Source organism: Perognathus longimembris, chromosome 3 (genome assembly GCF_023159225.1).
Source record: "Perognathus longimembris pacificus isolate PPM17 chromosome 3, ASM2315922v1, whole genome shotgun sequence".
NCBI classification, from domain to species: Eukaryota; Metazoa; Chordata; class Mammalia; order Rodentia; family Heteromyidae; genus Perognathus; species Perognathus longimembris.
In genome coordinates, this window is record NC_063163.1 from 107,694,425 (window position 1) to 107,719,319 (window position 24,895).

General features: G+C 44.2%; 1 protein-coding gene across 1 annotated transcript; it reads right to left on the bottom strand.

Annotated features, from left to right (window-relative positions):
* Positions 1-1,333: 1,333 nt before the first annotated feature.
* Ei24 (EI24 autophagy associated transmembrane protein) lies at positions 1,334-24,876 on the bottom strand. The gene is made up of 11 exons (XM_048343703.1): positions 24,738-24,876; positions 20,191-20,300; positions 8,988-9,133; positions 8,421-8,481; positions 7,288-7,354; positions 6,694-6,818; positions 6,053-6,172; positions 5,611-5,722; positions 4,357-4,468; positions 3,758-3,832; positions 1,334-2,040 (listed from the first exon to the last, which is right to left on the bottom strand). The coding sequence occupies exons 2-11, from the start codon at positions 20,230-20,232 to the stop codon at positions 1,878-1,880; spliced, it is 1,023 nt and encodes a 340-aa protein (XP_048199660.1). The 5' UTR covers positions 20,233-20,300; positions 24,738-24,876; the 3' UTR covers positions 1,334-1,877.
* Positions 24,877-24,895: the final 19 nt, after the last annotated feature.

A 24,895-nucleotide genomic window follows, 5' to 3' on the forward strand; every position in this document is an offset into this window, starting at 1 on the left:
GGCTAGTGGCTTGTGGCTCTACCATTTGAGCCACACCTCCACTTCTGGCTTTTTGCTGTTTAATTGGAGATAGTCTCTTGAATTTGTGTGTCCAAGCTGTCTGCAAACCTTGATCCTCAGCTGTCAGCCTCTTGAGTAGCTAGCACTACAAGTGTGAGCTGCCCACTCCCCCAGCTCCAAGATGCCCACTATTAAAAATCACCACTAGCTGGGCATGGTGATTCACGTGTAATCTCAGCACTCAAGAGGTGGAGACTTGGAGACTATACGTGTAATCTCAGCACTCAGGAGGTGGAGACTTGGAGACTATAAATTCAAGGGAAACATGGGCTATGAGACCCTGCCTGAAAAAATAATCCTCTTCTATCACCTTCATAAGCACTTCAAATTTAGATGCAAGTCCCTAGCAATAATTTTTAATTCCTATTTTGTTTTAGAAATAGGAAAGGTAATAGAACATTAGAGCCTGCTAAGATTATTTTGGGAAGCAAGAAAGAGGTGGTGAGAGTGATTGGAATACTTGTAAACATGTGGAAGTGGAACAATGAAATCCTCTTATGTATAACTAATCTAAGATTTAAAAAATAAAGGTTTCTGTAAACCAGATGTCTAATTTCTTCCTTAGACTTAACAAATGATATGTTTAATACCCTGAAACTTAGGATCTTCCTCCCTCCCTAAATACAAAGCACAGATGTATATACACACTTTAAAAGAATTCAGCAATCCCAGTCTTTCATAAGACATATATATGATTATAATCATGTAACAAAAACATTCTCACAAAACTTTTCCCAGAGTGCATCTCTCAAAATTATAATTCAAGACCACGTCTTGTGCTCTAAGAATACATAAATCTTGAGATCATGATTTGTAAATTCAACCATTACACACTTGTGGGAAACCAGCTCACATTTAATTGTGACACTTTAAAATTGTACAAGTTTTGACATCTGCCCTCCCACCCCATATTTAGTCTCCTAAAATGACAGGAAAACATCACCAGTCACAGGCTTAATGGGTTTAATAAGTTTACCTCTTCAGTTCCTATTTGCAGCACCCATAATCCTTTGAAATACCAGTCTGACCTGGCAGTGGCCAACAGTAAATTTCCATTCTCTAGAGGAAAAGTTCAGTTTCTCTGAGCATTCTGTGTTGCAGTGGCACTTGTCCAGAATTGGTACTTCTCCATAGTTAGGGAACTTTAAGTACCAGTGGAAAAAAAAGCTTTTTCCCCTTCAAGGGGAAGAAAGAAAGGTATTCCTCAAAAACAGCTGATCTGGCTGTGAGGTCTTTCCTTCTGTCCCATCTCTTCACGCTCTTTTGTTTTTTCTTTCTTTTTTGCAGTAGAGCAAGAGAGACCAAAACCTAACCTGAGTTACAAGAAACAAGACAGTGATGGCTATAAAAGAAGTATCTAGGAGCAACTGAGATGCTCCTATACCTCCCACATCCAATATATGTGCTTCACAGAAAAACAACAAAAACAACAAATCCACAAAATACAACAGCTAGAATTACAAAACCCATTCATCCAAGGGTGCTGGAAGGCAGGAAGGAAAGGTGGGAGGGTAAATGGCACAGACAGGAAAATGAAGTATTCAAATCATCCAGGCACAGGGGCTGGCAAATGCTAGAAAATAGCTGTGGTCCTTTCAGACTCACGATGGTGGTAAAAATCCACATACTGGTGTCAAGAAGATTCTGCCCTATATGCACCAGAGACAAAAATTCAAACTCCACAAACAGAAGAGACTATGCAGAGGGCCCTTGGCAGAGTGGGTCCTGCCTTCCCTGGCAGGGGGAGGAGAACAGAGAAAAAAGAGCTGCCACGGCTTCCATCCAATCCCACCCATCCCTTCTGAACAGCAGGTGACTCAGTGGCCTACAGCAGCCTTCAGTTTGGCAGGAGATGGATGAGGTGAAGGAAACTTCTCTGCAGAGGTTGAGCTGCTCAGGGCAGACTGCAGGTAGACTGTCTTGTGGAAGAGTCTGTTGCTTAAGAAGACCACCAAGGAGAAAAGGCGCAACTGGAAAAGGCTAAGGCAAGAGACATAACTTGTTAGCTCCCCAGCTAATCAAAATTAATGTTTCAATTATGCCATCAGTTATTTGACATGTATAACTATACTAGAAAAAAGTAACTGAACCTTGATAAGTAAGTACAGATAGCAGACACAGCAAAGGAAATGAACAGGCAACTAAAGAATGCACTTAAGCAGGTGATGTAACTCATGGGCCAAGCACTTGCCTAGCACTCAAAAAACCCTGGGCTCAGTCTCCACCAAGGCAAAAACAGAAAAAGAATGGCACTTAGTTTTGCCACTTCCATGAACATAATGGATTCTAATTTGAAAGGTATTCTCTATGTGGCTATATCTTATATACCCATTTTATTTTTTTTCTATAATTCTGGTACTGGGGATTGAGTCCAAAGACTCCATTGGTCCCAGCCCTTTTGTTTGTTATGCGGCGCTAGGGCTTGAACTCAGGGCCATGCACTTTCCAGGCAAGTGCTTTGAACCATTCTCTAGCCCTTTTTGTATATATTATTTTTCAAATAGGGTCTTGTATTTATGCCTAGACCAGTCTGGACCACAATCCTGTTTATGTTTCCCAGGTACGTAGGATGACAGACATGCACCACCAAGCCCTTGTTTGTGTTGGTTGAAACTCGGTAGGAAGGGAGGTACAATGTGAGCCAGTGGACCCAGCTTTTATTTTCTTTTTGAGATAGGTACTTACTTTGTTCAGACTGGCCTCAATATCATGATCCTCCTACTTCTGCCTCCAGAGTAGGTAGAATTACAGATATTTTTCTCTTTTTTAATAATTGGCCATTGTTTTCTTTAAAAAAAAAAGCTTTATTCATTTACAAGTGCTTGTATCCAGTGAATTCTCTGTGTATGTGTCCATATTGGGGCTTGAACCAAGGAGCTTATGCTCTCACATTTTCTGCTCAAGGCTGGAACTGTGCCACATTAAGCCACACCTCCAACTTGCAGCTTTTTACTGGTTAACTGGAATTAAGAGTTTCAGACTTTCCTGTTTAGTCCGGCTTCAAACTGCAATCTTCAGATCTCAGCCTCCTGAGTAGCTAAGATTTACAGCTGTGAGCCACCAGCACCCAGCTATTGAGTGAGTTAAGTATTAAGAATATGTTTTTTTTGTTTGTTTGTTTGTTTTTTGTCCTGGTCTACTGCTTAGAACATGGCAAAGAATATGTTTTAAGAGTACGTATGGGCTGGGAATATGGCCTAGTGATAGAGTGCGTGCGTTGTATATATGAAGCCCTGGGTTTGATTCCTCAGCACCACATATATAGAAAAAGCCAGAGGTGGTGCTGCGGCTCAAGCGGTAGAGTACTAGCCTTGAGCAGAAAGAAGCCAGAGACAGTGCTCAGGCCCTGAGTTCAAGCCCCAGGACTGGCCAAAAAAAAAAAAGAGTATGTATAATAGGCCAATCTGTAATCCCAGCATTGAAGAGATCAAAGCTCCTCAATAAGGAGGGGAAAAAAGTATGTGTAATATTGTCTATTGAGAAATATATACTAATATAAGTGTACACTTAGGCAAAAAGGTTTGGGATATGTCCCAGAAGTGTTTCTCTCTTTATAGGTTGTTTGGATTTTTTCTGCAATGTAAGAGATTACTTAAAAACAGAAACAAAACCACACACACAATCATCTTACTGACATAATTGTAGGGTTATGGCTCTCTTTTACAGAGAAAGAACTGCATTGCTAACTGATACTTACTATGCTTTTCCAGGGGTCTTTGCTTCATTGGCGCTGATAATGAATAAAGGAAAGAGGATAGAGAAGAGGCAGCCACTGTTTAAAAAAAGAAAGGAAAAACATAGTCACATTCCTCTCAGCTATAACTTTAGAGAAGATATTAGAAGCCCAAAGTTCTTTTTCCTACAGTGCAAACACTGATTTGATGAAATCTTAAAATAATCAAACTTTTTTTTTAATCAGCACTGAGATTTGAACTCAGGGCCTTTTGCTTCCTAGACAGATGTTGTACTACTTGAACCATTTATCTGGTCCACAAGCACAGCGTTTCTGAAGGCCAGAAGACTTTCCTAAGCACTGAATACATTTAACACTGCTCCAAGAGGCAACACGGAAGAATATGGAATGTGGAGGGCCAGGCAGACTAGATTTTAATGCTAACCAATGTCAATAACCATTAAAAAGAAAAGCCTTTCCATGTCATATCTGCTAATGGACAAGTAATATCTGCAAATGGACAAGTAATATAGAATAATTGGCATAAAACCAAGCAAATAAAAAATGCTTGCTCTATGACATTTTATTTCTACTAGTCTCTTTAAAATCTCTAGCCTAGTTACCTAATAATGTATGAGGACTGCATTGCTGTGAGGAAAGCCAAGGGCAAACCAAATCCAAAGTAGTAAGGCCAGTTCCGTTCTATGTTTGACAATCGCTGGTGCATTTCAATTCCTAAAACAAGAAAAACAGTATAATTAGGTTACAAATTTTATTTTAGTCAAGTGACTTATCATGGAGGATATATTATCTGAGGCTTAGGTACATGTCAGCCATTGAGGACTACAACATGTTCAATAGAGTTGTATAAATCTGATATAAAGCTTGTATGCAGAGCTTTAACAATTCAATAACCTCAATTTCAAGGCTGACAGGCTAAATAAATCATGAATTTTAGCACCAATACCCTTGCCAGGACTTCTAGACTATCTAGAAGAACCAAATAAAAAGAATGTCCTCCTATAGAAACCATTTAACATCTTTCAACTAGACACTGATGTGAATATAACTGTCAAAACTTCAAATTGTTATAGAAAGGGATTACACTTTAACATGTCCATTTAGAAAGTGATTTCTTGATCAGTCACTCCTTCGTTCTCTTCCATATCATCTCTGCCCCTTACCAATGTCTAAATATACTGTCATCTATGATGTGGGAAACCATGAACGCAAAGTCGGCCTTAGAGAATTGGAATGCCATTCTCTGTCCCTCAAGGCTGAGGGTAGCCTTGTCAAGACTGTGCTTAACATTACAACGGCCACAGTCTTCACCCTCCTGTTAATCCCAAACATCAGAAGACCTTGGAGGCAGGAGGTGGCCTATGCAAATTGGTTGTTTTCTTGTTTACGGGTAATTGCCAATCCTAGAATTTATTCCCCCGCAACAGATACCCTTATCTCTTTGATGTAGCCACCTTCCTGTGTGTACTTTTGTCTGATAATGAATAAAAACCCTGTCCATTGGACCAGTGGCATCTGATGATGGAGAGAGGCAGCAGGTCCCCTGGCACCCCAAAACCAATTCCATGGTCCAGTCTCCATCATTGCTTTGCTCCTGGCCTTGCTCCTGGATGCAGCAGGACAAGGTGTTTCTCTAAAATAATTTATGCTCATTTACTATATCACTGACAAAGTACAGAGACACATTAACCACAAACATTCCACAAACCCATTTGCCCCAGCCTCATAGTTAAGTGTTAAATTCACTAAGCGGTCCCCCTTGCCAACAAAGCTACTTCTTTTCAAAGATCATTTGCCAAGCATTTGAAATTTTCCAAACTGTGCCTCAACATTCTTAGTTCTTTAAATGGACTTACCTTTATTGAACCAACGATATTCAAAGCAGTACAGTGAGTAGAGAAGGGACATATGCAGCAGACTAACCAGCTGACCAACAAGATGAATGGGAAAGAGACTCACAAACATCCCCTGAAGAGCAAATATGGCAAATTTTAATTCCAACGCTCCAGAGACCTAGCACACTAATTCACCCAGACCTCCCAATCATTACTGCCTGTACAGTTTCGGAGCTGTGTCTTGAATTTCTAAGTTGGAGGAGTAGAGAATACTCAGGGTGGTGGGAAAGATCAGATTAACTCATGCTTATAACTTCATAGATAAATTCCCTAGCTGTTTCTGTGAAAAAAATTAGTATTACCTTTCACAAGGCATAAATACATGTACTTGTGTTTGTGAAGCTCCCTGTAGGTAAGCGTTTTGTTTTTTAATTTCCCCACTAGTGTAGATAACCAGCCTCACCTGAATAAGGAAGAGAGCCTGCAGCAAAAGGTTGAAGAGCATATCAGCGATGATTTTGCTGACACTAGGGAATGGATGAGGCTTCCTCCCTGATACCTCAAATGCCAGGTCAGCAATATCCTGAAACAGAGAAAGTAGCACCAAATATGAATTAAATAGCCTCAATACCCACCCCCAAATCTAAGGCCACTGGTCTACTACTAAAACTGCCAATTAAGAAAATCCCTTGGGGCTGGGAATATGGCCTACTGGCAAGAGAACTTGCCTTCTATACATGAAGCCCTGGATTTGATTCCCCAGCACCACATATATAGAAAACGGCCAGAAGTGGCGCTGTGGCTCAAGTGGCAGTGCTAGCCTTGAGCAAAAAGAAGCCAGGGACAGTGCTCAGGCCCTGAGTCCAAGGCCCAAGACTGTCCAAAAAAACAAAAAACAAAAAAATCCCTGATACATCTATCAATAAGATGCTTCAGTGATTTCAGATAATGTTAGAGCACAAAGATCACCCATTGGCAGCTTTGGCCAAGAAGTTAAGCATGAGATATAACAGGGCCCTATATGGCCACTAAGTTCACAAGCTGAAACTTGTCACTTGCCAAACCATGCTATAGGACCCAGACTCAATTCAGCCCTGGACCTACCTGAAACCAAATGGCATTCACAACTTTGCTAAGCACAAACAGGGGGAGCACCCAAAGAGCACTGAAGATTGATGTGAGGAAGAACTCCAGCCATGACCAAACATCTCCATGTAGTGATGGATCACCTAAGGAAAGGGAATAAGAGTTACTAGTTTGGGAAGATGGAAAACCAGAAGACTCCTTCCTATTTGTGACTATATGTTTTCCCCCTACATAACTATTTCTTACCAGTATATATTACACCTAGTTTCCAACAAGGCTTTGTTTATAGACACACCATAATTCCAGAGTAACTACAGATAGGTGCTGCTTATTTGGAAACCTGGTTACAAGGGTGGCTGAGATGCCCCAGTGATGAGCACTGCACAATTAGCGTGAAACCACTTGGGTTTAAATCGCAGCTCTGCCATTTACTAATGGTTTAACCGTGGTAACCAGTTTCCATTTCCTCATGCACAACATGGATAGAACAAGAATGCCTATCTCAAAGGGCTACTGAGGAGTCTGAAAATTCCTGTCTACAGGAAATATTCAATAAACTGATGATCTCTCATCTCAATCCCAGAGGTTAGCAAGGAGCTAGTATGTACTTACCAATAATTCGGGCTGTTACTGACTGGAGCACAGGAATAAAGACTCGATAAAACAAGAGAAGACTGAACTAAGGGGGAAAAAGCAGTAAGATAAATGTCAAAAAACCCCTCTTTAAAACAACTTCAAGTTTGTTTTATGATTTTAAAGATTGGGTGGCCATTACAAAATAAGATCCCCTTTTTTTCTTTTCTTTTTAAGTACTAGGGTTTGAACTCAGGGCCTCACACTTGCTAGGCATAGGATGTACCACTGTAGTCATGCTCCCAGCCCCCAGGTCTATTTCATTTTCCCAGTACTCCAGTGGTGCAAACCTGATGCTACCAAACAGAGAAATTTGCAGAGCATAGAAGAATATTTCAAATAGTATTCAAGCAAAAATAACATTTACCAATTAAATCCTAAATCTGACAACATGAAATGTTCAGATTAACACAAATTGAATGACATTGATTCCAAGTCAAAGGAAATATTTGCCCATTCTTCAAAGGTCTCAAATTTCATTAAAAACAGTGCTAGTTCCAGTTGTAAAACCTCTTCTCTGAAAAGGTTTCCAGAATGACCAATTCTAGTCAACCACTATGACTTATCCAACCATATATATCTGTCCTCTCTTTGGATCCCTATAGATCTTATAACCAAAATGTCTATCTAAGAAGTACCAAGAGGTACTACTATCTAGATTAATACTAAACCCCATGACTGACTAATAGGTCATTGAAAAAAAAAAAGAGCTACTGTATATTTAGGACCATCCCTAACTACTGTTTATATGCAAATGTTCTTTCTTTTTTTTTTTTGGCCAGTCCTGGGGCTTGGACTCAGGGCCTGAGCACTGTCCCTGGCTTCTTTTTGCTCAAGGCTAGCACTCTGCCACTTGAGCCACAGCGCCACTTCTGGCCGTTTTCTGTATATGTGGTGCTGGGGAATCGAACCCAGGGCTTCATGTATAGGAGGCAAGCACTCTAGCCACTAGGCCATATCCCTAGCCCCCAAATGTTCTTTCTTGAATCACCAGAAGTGCACAGAACCTGAGTGGTAATCTTAAGTGTACATAAGCAGCAAAAAGCTGTCTTCATAGCAAGACATTGAAGACCCTTAACATGGCAACTGGAATTTGATGGGACAGAACTCACCCAGAACACTCCACCATTCCAAGCACAGCATTGGAAAATTCTACTGACAATGCGTGGCTCACTGGAAAAGACCATATATATTTAGCTGATCACAAATACAGAGTTTTTCGTAAATTGTCACCCAGTAGCTCTCCATTTTGTATCTTTTTATTGATGCCATATTTATTATTTTCAAGTATGTAATGTTCTCCCAATGTTCTAACTCAATGAGAAAAGGCTAAAAATATGACTCAACTTTTTTTTTCATCTATTTTCTGAAATTTGAGACTGATAATTCAAAGTAAAAAGCTAGAGTTGAAACTGTTCTATCAGATAAATCCACATAGGCTTTCTTACAAATACTCATCATTTTTTCTGGTTCACTGCTTGCATTCTGACTTTTTTTTTAACATCACAACATGATGAGCAAGGAAGGGTCTTAGGTTACAGCAATGTGTCTGGGGAAATCACCTATAATATTTTTGTAAGAGAAAACAACAACACATAATGTAGAGAATTTACACCAAGAACCAGTTACTTCCTATGCCCCTCCTGGGGAATTGGGTGCCTTGGGACTGCACTCCTTACCTCTCTTGCTTCCGCTCTATACTCTGGGCTCTCCTCTGGGCCAGGACACTACTTGCCCTTCTTCGCCGCTGTTCCTCTCTCTTCTGTTGGATTCGCGCATCTAGCTTTGAGATGGTACAAATACCCCAGATGGAGTCTTTGATTCCCTATAAACAAGGATTTTTTTTTGCTTATTTTTTCTTCCAGGTGAAGGGCATTTTGAAGAACAAAGGTTAGAGACTTTCCAAAGTTATGCACAACAAAGTGAAGTAACAATGGAAACCATAGTAGTGTTCTCCAGAGCTTAAAGAGCCTTCTGATTTTTCCCCTAATGCTGGTGATCAAAACCAGGGCTTCATGAATTCTAGACAATTGTTCTACTACAGAGCTATACCCTGAGCCTTAAACTTCTTTATCTGTTTAGTGTGTGTGCATGTGTTTATGCACACACCCACGCACATGCACACATGCACAGGTCCTAGGGTTTGAACTCAGGGCCTGGGCACTGTCCCTGAGCTTTATTCTGACACTACTACTTGAGCCACAGCTCCATTTCCTGTTTTTTGGTGGTTAACTGGAGAATGACCACTATTTAAAAGTCTCATTAGCTTCCCTGCCCAGGCTAGCTTCCAAACATGAGCCATGACTTCTGAGTAGCCAATATTACAGGCATAAGCCACTAGTGCCCAGAAATTCCTACAAGGGCTGGGAATGTGGCCTAGTGGTAGAGTGCTTGCCTAGCACTCATGCAGCCCTAGGTTTGATTCTTCTACCACATAAACAGAAAAGGCTGGAAGTAGTGCTGTAGCTCAAGTGATAGAGCACTAGCCTTGAGCACAGAGAGGCTTTGGGACCAAGCCCAGGCCCTGAATTCAAGCACCAGGAATGGCAAAAAAATAATAAAATTATTTCTACCCGCCCCCCTCCCTCGCAACAAAACCCCACTTCCTAACTTACAGGATGAATTACAGGCATAATGGAGAAATTCCAAATATCTTTCATCAAGATTTACCAGTTTAATATCTTGCCACACTAAGGTTTTTGAGTAGGTTGCTTGTTTTCTATTTTTAACTTTGTATGTCCTAAGAACAATTTTTTACAAAACCACATGATAATTATCAATTCAAGTATTTAATACTGAAGTGGTGCAGTGCCCTGGCCCAGAATTCAAGCCCCACAACTGACAAAAAAAAAAAAAATCACCCAAATGCTTGAGGCAAATCAAATTACTATTTTTACTCTTTATGGGGCTGGGAATATGGCCTAGTGGCAGAGTGCTTGCCTCACATACATGAGGCCCTGGGTTCAATTCCTCAGCACCACATATATAGAAAAAGCCAGAAGTAGCACTGTGGCTCAAATGGTAGAGTGCTAGCCTTCAGTAAAAAGAAGCCAGGGACAGTGCTCAAGCCCTGAGTACAAGCCCCAGGACTGGGGAGGGGTGGGGAACAAGCTGGGCACGCTGGCTCAGTCCTGTAATCCTAGCTTCTCAGGAGACTGAGATCTGAGGATCATGTTCGAAGCCAGCTCAAGAAAGTCTGGGAGACAGTTAATCACAGAAAAAGCTGGAAGTGGTGTTGTAGCTTAACAGCCTTGAGTTGTTGAGTACCAGCCTTGAGCAAAAGGAACTCAGGGACAGTGCATAGGCCCAGAATAAAAGCCCCAGGACTGGCACCAAATGAGGTGCCAGACTTTGAAGTCAGGCCCCACCACGTGAACCCCATTTTAGAATCGAACCCTGAGCCAATCAGATTGGTACCTGTGTTCTAATCTTGCTTGCACAGCTGATTGTTGTAACCTTGTTCTTTGCCTTTATAAGCCCTGTGTAATCACAGCTCGGGGCTCCCTCCTAACCTCCGCTGTGTCGGTGGGTAGGACGAGGCCCGAGTTGGCAGCTCGTTAAATAAACCCTTGCCTTGCTTTTGCATTTCGGAGTGTCTGAATCTCGGTGGTCTTCTTGGGGGTGGTCTTGCAACTTGGCACAACATTTGGGGTTTCGTCCGGGATAGCCCCAGAGACCCCGAGATCCCAGACTCCGAAGGTAAGAAAACAGCGCTGTTCATTTGTCTTGTCCTGTAATGTGCCTGTTTGTTTGTCTTGCTTTTGCTTATTTCTTGAAGGGGTTGTCGAAGCAGATGTACTTACTTGACAATCCTGGTGAGACCGGGGGATGTCCCAGACTCTTCACCCTTAAAGGGGGATCTCTGGAGCCCCGCTTTCAACTTGAATTCACTCTTTCTGCATCCTTGCAGGGGGATGTGTGGGCCAACTTGGGAAATCTCCAGTTTTTCTTGTTCTTGATCTTGCCTATGTTTTTTTCCTTCTGTATTAATTGTTTTGGTTTCTTTTCTTTTGTAGCCTTTTGGACTAAACATCTGATCAGAGCTATGGGTAACGTTCTATCTTGGGGTCCTCCATCTAGCCCCCTAGATTTGACTCTAGTTCACTGGAAGGAGATCAAGGAGATAGCTCAGAACCGAGGTGTGGCCCTTAAGAAGGAAAAGTGGATTACCCTGTGCAAGTCAGAATGGCCCACCCTTGAGAGAGTTAATTGGCCACCTGAGGGAAGCTTTGACATCATTAAGATCAGTACCTTACAAAGCCTAATCGAAGCCCCTCGTTCAGGCTATATAGACCAGATTCCTTATATAGACACCTGGAAAGAACTAGTTGACAGGGACACTCCAGCTTGGGTTCGGCCTTTCTTACCAACTCCCTCCTCCACTCCTTCCCCTACCCCAATATTCACTCAAAAAACACGGGGTGCCAAGAGAGAACCTAAGAGGGGAGAAAAGAAATTATATCCACCTGTCCTCCAGGGAGGAAGCACAGAGGAGGAAATGCTTCCCCCTCCATACGCCCCACCCCAGTTAACTCTCCAAGAGGAGGACTCTGAGGAAGATGTTTCAGCTGTGCCCTCCGCCCCGGAGGGCCCCGCTCAATCAACTCGCCGGCGCCAAAGAATTACATCTCTTCACAAATCTACTACCCTTCCCCTACGCCCTATAAGTCCTGTGGATGCGGACGGTCGACAACAATTCCAATACTGGCCATTTGCTACTAGTGATCTTTACAATTGGCGTGCCCAAAATGCCCCCTTTTCTGAGAAACCTCGGGACTTAATTCGCTTGTTTGAAACTATACTTTTCACTCACCAGCCCACTTGGGATGATTGTAGCCAGCTTTTACAGGTACTTTTCACCAATGAGGAGAGAGGTCGTATTCAAGAAGCGGCCCGGAGACTTATCCCTGGCCCCAACGGAGCACCCATCACGGATCCTGCCTTGATTGATACCTATTTTCCCCAGACCCGACCAGCATGGGACTACAATACGGCTGAAGGTAGGGAGCGACTCCTTGTCTATCGCCAGGCTCTGCTGGCAGGTCTCAAGGCGGCGGCTCGCCGACCTACAAATATGGCCAAAGTTTATGATATCAGACAGGGAGAAAGTGAAAGTCCGGCAGCATACCTTGAGCGTCTTATGGAAGCCTTTAGTCAATACACCCCATATGATCTTGAGACCCAGGAATCTGCTCAGATGATTATGTTTGCCTACGTAAATCAAGCCGCACCGGATATAAAGCGGAAATTGCAGGCTCTAGACAGGCTTGGGGAAAAATCTATTAGGGATCTAGTAGCAGTGGCGGAAAAGGTTCATAATAAGAGAGAAACAGGAGAACGAAGACAGGAAAGGAGTCTGGCTAGGATTTTGGAACAACAACAGAAGGAACTCAGGGAAATCCTGACCTCTATGCAGGCAGGAAACTTTAGACAGTCCTCCTCTCCAAGTAAGGAGCAAAAGCCCAAACCCCAACCAAGGATGGGGAAGAATCAATGTGCTTATTGCAAGAAGGAGGGGCATTGGATCAGAAACTGCCCAGAGCTAGCCCAGAAAAAGGAGGAAAAACATAAAGTAGGATCAAGAGTGTTGTCAACCTTAGAGATGGCTGAGGACAGTGACTGAGGGAGTCGGGGTTCAGATCCCCTCCCTGAGCCCAGGATAACATTAAAAGTGGAGGGGAATCCAGTCATGTTCATGGTAGATACGGGAGCAGAAAATTCAGTATTACTAGCCCCGAGAGGGCCGATGTCCACTAAAACAACATGGGTCCAAGGTGCAACGGGCACTAAACCCTATAAATGGACTACTCAAAGAACAGTGGACTTGGGAGCGGGCCAGGTAACCCACTCGTTTTTAGTCATCCCTGACTGCCCCTATCCATTGCTTGGACGTGATCTCTTAACGAAAATGAAAGCTCAGATACAGTTCACAGACAGTGGGATTTCTGTGACGAACTCAAGAGAAAAGCCTGTTAGTATACTAATAACTAGCAAGTTAGAAGAAGAGTATAGGCTATACCAGCATCTCAAGCCCGAGTCTCCAGAAAATGAGTGGCTACGGGCGTTTCCCCAAGCATGGGCAGAAACTGGGGGAATGGGACTGGCAAAACATCGTCCTCCAATTTTTGTGGAACTTAAAGCCGGAGCTGACCCAGTAAGAGTTTGCCAGTACCCTATGTCACTAGAAGCAAAGAAAGGGATCACTCCTCACATCAGAAAATTATTAGATTTAGGAGTTCTGAAGCCCACCCAGTCAGCCTGGAATACTCCATTATTGCCTATAAAAAAGTCTAATTCCAATGATTATAGACCAGTGCAAGACTTGAGAGAAGTTAACAAGAGAGTAATGGACATTCATCCAACAGTCCCAAACCCATATACCCTGCTGAGCTCCCTGTCACCGAGCCATGTGTGGTATACTGTGTTGGATCTAAAGGATGCTTTCTTTAGCCTGCCCTTAGCCTCACAGAGCCAAAGCTACTTTGCATTTACTTGGCACGATCCTGAAATCGGGATAAGCGGTCAATTGACCTGGACCAGGCTGCCTCAAGGATTTAAGAATTCGCCTACAATCTTTGATGAGGCGTTACATGAAGACCTAAGTGAGTACCGCTCCCAAAATACTGAAATAAGTCTATTGCAATATGTAGATGATTTGTTAATAGCTGCTCCAGACAAGGATAGTTGTTTAAAGGGAACAGCTAGGCTCTTAAAGACTCTTGGCAATTTGGGCTATAGGGCCTCCACTAAAAAGGCACAAATTTGTAAACCTGAAGTCACCTATCTGGGCTTCATATTAAAAGAGGGCAAGCGTTGGCTGTCAGATGCACGTAAAGAGACTGTGCTAAAAATTCCTGTGCCTAAGTCAGCGAGACAAGTCAGAGAATTCCTGGGAACGGCGGGTTTTTGCCGGCTGTGGATACCTGGGTTCGCTGAGATGGCCAAGCCTTTATATGAAGCCACCAAAAACCTCCCAGAATTTCATTGGACTGAGCAGATGCAAAAAGCCTTTGAGGCAATCAAGAAAAGCCTTCTAGAAGCCCCAGCCTTAGGCCTACCTGACGTGAATAAACCATTCACATTGTTTGTGGCCGAAAAGAAAGGAATAGCAAAAGGGGTGCTCACCCAGCCAATTGGGCCCTGGAGACGACCGGTCGCCTATTTGTCAAAGAAATTGGATCCTGTCGCCGCTGGGTGGCCTCCGTGCTTAAGAATAATAGCTGCAGTAGCCCTCTTGGTAAAAGATGCAGATAAGTTGACTCTGGGACAGAATCTGACTGTAGCCACTCCACATGCTCTAGAGGGGGTGCTAAAACAACCACCTGACCGATGGATGAGCAATGCCCGCATGGTCCATTACCAAACGTTGTTACTTAACCCGGCACGTATCAGCTTCTGTGTACCAACAGCATTAAACCCAGCAACTCTGCTGCCGGATCCGGATCTGGAAGCGCCCCTGCATGATTGTGACCAGATCCTGGCCCAAACACATAGCCTCCGGCCAGACTTGCTGGATTTGCCGCTATCACATGCCGAGCACACCTGGTTCACCGATGGCAGCAGCTTCATTCGAGATGGAAAAAGGTATGCGGGTGCGGCGGTTACTACGGACACTGAGATATTGTGGGCAGAGGCACTCCCTCAGGGGACTTCTGCACAAAGAGCAGAACTAGTGGCACTAACAAAAGCTTTACAGATGGGAAAAGGAATGAGACTAAATATCTATACGGACAGCCGGTACGCTTTTGCCACTGTACACATCCATGGAGCCATTTACCAAGAAAGGGGGCTACTGACAGCTGAAGGAAAGGCCATTAAAAACAGACAGGAGATTTTAAGCCTCATCCGGGCCCTATGGGAACCAGCAAAGATTGCCATTATGCATTGCCCGAGTCATCAAAAGGGAGTTGATTCGGTGACTAGAGGGAATAATCTGGCTGACCAGGCAGCTAAGGAAGCAGCCCTCCATCCCAGAGCAGAAGTATTGACTGTAGTAGACCCAGGACCACGAGCTTTGCCTCCTGTACCCCAGTATTCCCAGGAAGACTTGGAGTGGATAAAAAAAATTCCCATGACCCACAAAACCCTGGACAGAGAAGGAAACGATGACTGGTGGAAAACTGGTGAAGGGAAACTTATCTTGCCACAAAGGCTAGGTAAGGGGATCCTTAAAAGAATCCACCGAGCTTCTCACATGGGAACCCGAAGAATGCAGGACTTGCTCCGACATTCCAAAGTAAAAATTAGACAAGGAGATCAACTTATTGAAAATATTGTTAAAAATTGCAAGGCCTGTCAGCTTACCAATGCCCCCAATCAACAAGTTACTAAAGGAGCTCGCTTCCGTGGGGATAGGCCAGGCGTGTATTGGGAAGTAGATTTCACAAAAATCAAACCTGGAAAATTTGGATACAAATATTTGCTAGTTTTTGTAGACACCTTTTCAGGATGGGTGGAAGCCTATCCAACAAAGCATGAAACTGCGAATATAGTGGCTAAGAAGATCCTGGAAGAAATCCTACCCAGGTATGGCTTCCCATCCACCATTGGGTCGGACAACGGACCGGCTTTCGTTTCAAAAGTAAGTCAGGGAATAGCCGCTGCACTGGGGACAGATTGGAAATTGCATTGTGCTTGTAGACCCCAGAGTTCAGGACAGGTAGAGAGAATGAATCGGACTCTAAAAGAGACCTTAACTAAATTGGCCTTAGAGACTGGCGCAGACTGGGTGTCACTCCTTCCATTTGCTCTATTTAGGGTAAGAAATTCTCCCTATCAACTTGGCTTTACTCCTTTTGAAATAATGTACGGGTACCCTCCGCCCATTATCCCTAGCCTTCAGACTGAATTGCTCACTGATTTGGATGATATTGAATTTTTGTGTAAACTTGATTATTTGCAGCTCGTGCACAAGAAAATGTGGCCCCAACTCAAGGCATTATATGATTCTGCTTCTGTCCCTATCCCCCATTTATTCAGGCCAGGAGATTGGGTGTTCGTCCGGAGGCATAACTCCAAATCCTTAGAACCACGATGGAAGGGACCCTACGTGGTGCTACTGACTACTCCCACGGCCCTTAAAGTAGATGGCGTCACCACTTGGGTCCATTGCTCCCACGCCAGGCCAGCTGACCCCTTTGCCCTGGATGACAACTACCGTGATGGAACATGGGAGGTCTCCAAGCACCCAACTCAGCCGCTTCGCCTTCGCCTCAAGAAAAGAAAGTTAGACTGAATATTGTTATAATTTTCTTTTTGCCTTCTTTCCTTACTACCCTGGCTAGTGTTGATGTCATTTTGGCAGCTCACTCCAAAGTGAGGTGACCCCCTTATTTTAGGTAGTTTTGGGCTTGCTCAGGAGTACGGCTATAGCCACCCGACCCTTAGAGCACAGTTGAGAAGTTTATGTATTATTTTGTTGCTTACATTTGGATACTAAACACTATAGAGCTAATGGTAAGTCTGTATAGCTGAAAGTTAATTTTCAGTTTGCAGTAATCCTGCAGTCCCTTGGAAAAGTAGACTAAGGTTATAGGTTCCTGGCTAGGTAAGGTCAACGCCCCTGAGTCAGCCTGAAGAAGTTACAGAAGATGGATGATCTTCACCCATCAGCCCCCCTTTAAAATCAAGGGACCAGAGTTGTTTTTGGGAAGATGAGGCAGGATAAACTAGAGACATGCAGAACAGAGGTACAGAGAATATTCTTGTAAGAAATGGTGACAGGCCCTTTGGTTACTACATTGGGCCCTACTGGCCCATGCCTTACCTCTATATCATCCCCTAGACATGCAAGCCATTGAAATGGACAGAATGGAGCCATGATTGGCTCCCAAGGTACCAAAAAGAAAAAGGGGGAAATGAGGTGCCAGACTTTGAAGTCAGGCCCCACCACGTGAACCCCATTTTAGAATCGAACCCTGAGCCAATCAGATTGGTACCTGTGTTCTAATCTTGCTTGCACAGCTGATTGTTGTAACCTTGTTCTTTGCCTTTATAAGCCCTGTGTAATCACAGCTCGGGGCTCCCTCCTAACCTCCGCTGTGTCGGTGGGTAGGACGAGGCCCGAGTTGGCAGCTCGTTAAATAAACCCTTGCCTTGCTTTTGCATTTCGGAGTGTCTGAATCTCGGTGGTCTTCTTGGGGGTGGTCTTGCAACTTGGCACAACACAATAAAGAAAAAAAGGAAAAGCTGGGCACTGATGGCTCACGCCTGTAATCCTTATTACTCAGGAGGCTGAGATCTGAGGACTGTGGTTCAAGCCAGCCTGGTCAGGAAAATTTTCTGAGACTCTTATCTCCAAATAACCACCAGAAAACCAGAAGTGAAGCTGTAGCTCAAAGTGGTAGAGTGCTAGCCTTGAGTAGAAAAACTCAGGGACATTGCCTGGGCCTTGTTTAAGCCCTAGGAGCAGCATGTGCACCCACACATGCCAAAACAACAAAAACAGAGGCAGATAGTATCTTTTGCACCTGTAATGATGTTTTTACATGCCCAGCCAATGTACTATCCAGCTTCTGCCAATTTGTTTTCCTATGGCAACTAATCAACATTGTGAAACCATGCAAATGTCCTGCCCATCAAGTTCTAAGTTCTCCTCTCAAGATTTAGAATCCATTTTGACAATTCTTGCCTGAGTCAATCTTGAATAACTTGGTCACATGGTAGTATTCTAATATCTCCATACTTCTTAGTACTGTAAAGCCAAGCTAGTGTCTTCTAAAGCAATTAAATACATGCCTACAGTGATATCCAGTACTAAATACCTACCTATATCCTGTACTAAGAGATAAAGGATAAATAAAACACTGATTTCTAAAAAGGATTAAGGGTTGGGAATGTGGTAGAGTGCTTCCTTACATACATGAAGCGCCGGTTCTATTCCTCAATACCACATAAGCAGAAAAGGCCAGAAGTGGCACCGTGGCTCAAGTGGCTGAGTGCTAGCCTTGAGCAAAAGAAGCTCAGGGACAGTGCCCAGGCCCTGGGTTCAAGCCCCAGGATTGGCAAAATAAGTAGGATTAAAGCTAAACCAAGGTAGGAGAAAGACACATAAAAAATAATTACTGAGCTGGGCACAGTGGCACACCTGTAATCCCAGCATTCCTGAGGCTGAGACAAAGGCTGCAGAGGCAGGCTAGTTTTGAGGTCAGCCTGCGCTATAAACCAGATCCTGTCAAGGAAAGAAAGGAAGGAAAGGAGCAAGGGAAGGAAGGAAGAGGGGAAGAAAAAAGGAAGAAGGGAGGGAAGAAAATACTGTAAAGAGACAGAATTATTCTGAGATATGGCATTCTAGTATAAGAGAACTCTACATACGGTAAAAGCTACTTGGTAGTGTAACTGGAAAACAATATACGTAATGGATGTATGAATTGGAAGAATGGTTGAATCTATAAAGACAGTGGCAAAGCTGTAAACACCAGAATTACTTCTCACATAGTTCAAGGAACTACATTCACTTATCTGACCAGTCACTCACCCATCTACCCAACCAACCTCACATTGACTAATGTTCAGGGAACTAATCACTAGTCACATGGAAGCACTCAACAAATTTACAACTGAACAAAAAAATACACAAGACTCAAAAAATTGCATTACAGTTTAATAAGTGCCACAACAAATTTACATCCAAAGCAGAATGGTCAGCTTTTATGAAAGGCAAAATATGGCAAAGAAAGGAACAGCCAAACTAGATTCAAGGATGGCTTTCTCTGGGCTGGGAATATGGCCTAGTGGAAAGAGTGCTTGCCTTGTATACATGAAGCCCTGTACCACAAATATAGAAAAAACAAAACAAACAAACAAACAAAAAACGGCCAGAAGTGGTGCTGTGGCTCAAGTGGCAAGGTGCTAGCCCTGAGCAAAAACGAAGCCAGGGACAGTGCTCAGGCCCTGAGTCCAAGCCCAGAACTGGCAAAAAAAAAAAAAAAAGGATGGCTTTCTCACTGCCTGCTATTAGCCAAAATAAATTTTAGAAGTAATAGCCAAGAAGGCTCAGCAAGGTGCCCTACACCTATAGCTTCAGCTACTCAGAAGGCAGCAATCAGAAAAAGTTGCCATTCAAAGCCCAATCCAGGCAATAAAGTTAAGACTCCTTCTCAATCAGCAAGTCAGGACTAGCGGCACATACCTGACATCCTAGTGCTTGACTACCCACCTCTATACAGGAGGACACAGTTGGAAGGACCACCACCCAAGGTCAGCCGTAGGCAAAAAGCAAAACACTTTATCCAGAAAAACAACTGAAAGTATAAAGGGCTGGAGGTTTTGATCAAGTGACTGTGAGCTTGTCTAGCAAGCCCAAGGCTATAACTCCAGTGCCATCAACAAAAAAAAGAAGGAAAGCAGTAATAGCTAGAGGAGACAGAGAAGTGGCTACATTAATATATGGCCCACTAAGTAGAGCATAAATTGGCGCTGTGCAACTGACCTGTTTTGTTTTAGTAATTTGGTCTTAATTTAATTTTAACTTTATTTTTGGCTTGGTTTAATTTGTGGTAAGGTCTCACTACACAAGGGAAGCTAGCCTCACTCTCACTACTTACGATTCTCCAGTCTCCAGCCTCGGTGCTGGGATTACAAGAATGTACTACCATGCCTACCACAAAATAGAAAGGTAAATTAAAAAAAATAGTTCCTTCAGCAGAAAGGTCAAGAAGGCTTCAACTCAGGGGCTTGTGCTTGGTGCTTATACTTGGTGCTTACACTTGGCTTTTTCAATTAAGGTTGGTCTTGTTTTTTGCTGGCTTATGGGATAGGAATCCCATGGACTTTTCTGTATGGGCTGGTTTTCTAACTTCAATCCTCAGGTCTCAGCCTCCTGATATCTAGGATTACAGGTGTGAGCCATCAGAGCCCAGTTAAGAAACAAATTATACTTACCCTGCCAAGGTCCTGGAGAAAGGTTTTGACACTGTCAGCCATCTCCTCACCACCCAGACTATCAGCTACACAGAGAGAGAAGTACCTCAAAATCTCTCATCATGAAGGACCTGGAAACAGATGGTAGTATAATGGAAGAAAACATTACTGTAATGGTAAGTCACTTCAGACACATTTCTAATGATGGCACATTCTTATACTTCTAATTGGAGAACAATAAGCTTCTAGAACACAATGAAATAAGTAAAGCTATCCTTGTAACTGCTGAAATATAAATGCCTTAATGGGCTGAGGATATGGCCTAGTGGCAAGAGTGCTTGCCTCATATACAGGAAGCCCTGGGTTCGATTCCCCAGCACCACATATATAGAAAACGGCCAGAAGTGGCTCTGTGGCAGAGTGCTAGCCTTAAGCAAAAGGAAGCCAGGGACAGTGCTCAGGCCCTGAGTCCAAGGCCCAGGACTGGCAATAAAATAAAAATAAATGCCTTAAAATTTTGCTTGTTTTTTGTTGTTTTCCTAGTATGGTTTGAACTCAGAGCCTGGAACTCTCACTCAAATTTTCTTGTTCACAGCTGGTGCCCTACTTGAGCCAAACCTCCAGCTTAGCAATTTGTTGGTTAACTGTAAATGAAGTCTTATATACTTTGCTGCCCAAGATGGCTTCAAACCACAATCTTGCAGGTCTCAGCCTCCTGAATAGCTAGTATTGTAAGTATGGGACACTGGGGACTGACTGGCTTTTTAAATTTATTTTTATTTATTTTGCCAGTCCTGGGGCTTGAACTCAGGGCCTGAGCACTGTCCCTGGCTTCTTTTTGCTCAAGGCTAGCACTCTGCCACTTGAGCCACAGCGCCACTTCTGGCCATTTTCTGTATATGTGGTGCTAGGGAATTGAACCCAGGGATTCATGTATGGGAGGCAAGCACTCTTGCCACTAGGCCATATTCCCAGCCCCTGACTGGCTTTTTGTTTTGAGAAATTCTTGCTATGTTGCCCAGGCTGGTCCCCCATATTCCTAGACTCATCTTACCTTTCCTGCCTCAGTCTCTTGGAAAAACTGGGGAAGGGCTAAGCCTATAGGCACATTTACCTGGCCTGTTATATTTTTTCATTTTTTGTTTTTTTACAACCATTCACCACACTTTCACTAAATATGCTCTTGGACAAGTGTCCCCTCTGTGCTTTGGCACTCCTATCCCTCACACATTCCAAGTACTTTTGAGGATCTGAGACAGGTGACAGTAACATTTCAATATTCTCTTAAGCACATTGTTTCCTTACCTATACATACTCAAACATTTGAATGAAAATATGAGAGCAAGATAAGAGTTCTTCAGAAATTACTGAATATGCTCAGTCATTTATTTATTTACTGCCAGTACTGGGGCTTGAACACAGCCTCTTGCTCTCACTTGGCTTTTTCACTCAAGGCTAGTACTCTACCAACAACTTTTTGCTGATTACTGGAGATAAAAGTCCCTGGCATTTGTCTGTCCAGACTGGCTCTGAACCTTGATCCTCAGATCCCAACCTTATGAGTAGCTAGGATTCTAGGCAAAATAGTGAATTTTAAAGTAGGCCAAGACTGGAAGCATAACTCAATGGTATACAGTCCATACTTAGTATGCATAAGGCCCTGGGGTTGATAGAGACAAACACAAGCAGTTGGACTCTTCAAATATGTAAGTTGTTTTGGTTTGTATTGGGAGAGGGAGGGAGGTACTAGGTTTCAGCTCAAATTTTGTGCTTACTAGGCAGGCACTCTCACTGCTTGAAACCCCACCTCCAGCCCTTTTCTGCTCTAGTTAATTTGGAAACACGGTTTTGTCTTTTGCCTAGACTGGCCTGGACCTCAACAGATGTGTTCTACTCAGCCCAGTTATAGGTTGAAATAGAGTAGTCTCCCAAACTTTTTTTATGGGCTGGCTCCAAAACACATCCCCATCAGCTTTCAAAACAGTAAGACTTTCTCAAATTTTTATTTCATATGAATGGGAAATCTAGACTCTAAAATTAAGAACTTGAAAGTTCAAGTGTATGAATCTCCCCTAAAATATTAGTCTCATTTAATTCGTTCAAAGTGAATTCTAAACATGGTGTCCGTTGGCTCATGCCAACAATCTGCTTCTCAGGAGGCTGAGATCTGAGGCTCACAGTTTGAAGCCAGCCAGGGCAAGAAAATCTGTGAGACGCTTATCTCCAATTAGCCACCCAAAAGTGGGAAGTAGGGCTGTAGTTCAAGTGGTAGAGTAAAGCCCTGAGCAGAAAAACTAAGAGAGGGCTGGGGATATGGCCTATTGGCTAGAGTGCCTGCCTCGTATTCATGAGGCCCTGGGTTCAATTCCCCAGCACCACATATACAGAAAATGGCCAGAAGTGGCACTGTGGCTCAAGTGGCAGAGTGCTAGCCTTGAGCAAAAAGAAGCCAGGGACAGTGCTCAGGCCCTGAGTCCAAGCCCCAGGACTAGCCAAAAAAGAAAGAAAGAAAGAAACAAACAAACAAAAACTAAGAGACAGCATCCACACCCTGAGTTCAGACCTAGCACACCCATAAGAACTAAACTGCAAGACACTTAACAAGAGACATTACCTTAATATGACAACCTCATAAGCAGCTTGTATAAACCTCAAACTTCAAAAAATAAGCACACTTCCTTTGACCTTTAACCACTTAACCAAACAGCACCTCAATGACCCAACTGGAAGAATGCCACTGCAAACTGGAAAATCAGGGAGTGCAGGAGACAGAAGGCAACCTACATAACACCCTATGTACCAACTGCTCCTCTGTAGGTCAAATCCCATCCAATTGTGTCCACTTCAGGTAGAGTTTCTATGTTAAGAAACATCTGTTAATACTCCCACTCTTGCCTCCTAAAAACAAACACTTCAGAGTTACAATAATCACATGAGGACAGGTACAGACACTGTTCTGAAGGCTGCATTGAAGACAGCCCAGAGACAGAATAAGTGCCCTATGATAAGCAAGAGACTAGTTTCAAGGACTATGATTATCACACATCAATTTTTTTTTCTAACTAGCTACTACTTGATCATCTACAAATTAGAGCACTAACATTTTTCACACACTTTTGAGCATAGAATGTCTAATAGAATAAAAGCAAAAACTTGACCACTCTGTATAAATACAATCCCACTAAAGAAGGGGCAGTTTGGAGATTAAGGAAACATATTAGTCTGGATCTCACAGGACACTGACAGCAGGCCCTGTCTATCCATCCCAGGCCACAATGGCTGTGGTGTTTTATTTGAATCTTAGTGTGATTAATACCTGGCTTCTGCATGTACCCACCTGCAGGGCACCTACGGACCAACAGTGGCCTTTGAAGGGCAAGTCACTTTAATTTCATACTGAGATCTTAACAGCTTCTTGCAGGAATACTTAGCATGAATTACTATCCAGTTTGAAAAGTCATGAGAGCTTGGATTAAAAACAAGTTGCCACAATTTGAGACCACACAGTCAATGCCATAAACAAGCCCATCCACCGAAGGAACTCAGAAGCATCTGACTTACAACAGGGTACCAGTTGAGAAACTTGAATCTCCAAAGTTAAAAGACTTAAACCAAAGTCACAGCAAGCAAAACGCAGCCAGGGAAAATTTAAGAACCCTAAAGTTCTAACCCTTGAATAGGGGCTTTTATTTTTCCAATTAAGCTTTGCAATGAAGATTTTCCTTGAACCTCTGCATCCCATAGACAAATAAATATTGTAACCTTTTTTTAAGCCTTAAAATAACAGCCATTAAATTGCTGAGGGGTTAAGCATCTACTAAGGCACAGTCTCAGGCTTTCATTTCTAAGCCACTAAGCCCAAGTCTTGGAAATCAGGAGCCTGGCATCCCCCATCCAGGTGCGGAGATGGTAAATATCCTCCCTTCTCACCTGGGCTCCACCAGCTGCCCGAATTCTGGGCTGAACTCGGACCCAGTCTCCTCCACAGCGCTCGGGCAATGGGCAGAACACTGGTCTCCCTCCCCAACCCCAGCGGCGCACGAGGTGCGGACCTTGCTCACCTCGGGTCACAGGGGCGGCTAAAGATAGCCACGCCGCCCGCACCTGAGAGGGAAGGATCTCCGCTGCGACCCTCGCCGCGGCCTGGCCGGGCTCCCCGGGTCTCCCCGCTCGGAGCCCCTTCCTGTCACAGTCCCGGCCCGGCTCCCCGGGTCTCCCCGCCCAAGACCCCTTCTGTCACGGTCCCCGGGCTCTCCGGCCTTCACCCCCAGGATCCCTCCAGTCTCGGTTCCCCGGCCGGGTTCCCCGGGTCTCTCCGCCCCAAACCCCTTCCAGGCTCGGTCCCCGGCCCGGTTCCCATAGTCTCCCCGCCTGGAACCCCTTCCCGTCACGGTCCCCGGCCTGGCTCCCCGGGTCTCCGGCCCGGACCCTTCCCGTCACGGTCCTCCCCGAAAATCTCACAGACCCACTCTCCGGCCCTGCCTGTCCTCACACGCCCTCGCGGCCCCCGCCGCCCAGATCCACGCCGCGACCGCCCCGAGGCCCGGCTCACCGCACCCCAAACCTACCCCCGCAGCCCCGCTGCCGCGGATCCGGCCCCGGCGCTCGTCCACTCCGGGGGGCCCGCTTGGTTCCCCTCCGCGCCCGGCCGGCCGCCCGCTCCGCCGGGGCGCTCCCAGGGCCGGGGCCGCTGCGCCCGCACTGGGCATGCCCGGGCCGCACGGGG

What these genes read in the sequence shown, in the direction of transcription:
- Ei24 (XM_048343703.1), bottom strand. Translation starts at nt 20,232, where the DNA reads ATGGCTGACAGTGTCAAAACCTTTCTCCAGGACCTTGGCAGG. An exon ending in TGAATGCCATTTGGTTTCAG is followed by an intron (nt 6,173 to 6,693) that starts GTAGGTCCAGGG and finishes TCTCTGTTTCAG; the next exon opens with GATATTGCTGACCTGGCATT. An exon ending in ATATCGTTGGTTCAATAAAG is followed by an intron (nt 4,469 to 5,610) that starts GTAAGTCCATTT and finishes TTCTTGTTTTAG; the next exon opens with GAATTGAAATGCACCAGCGA.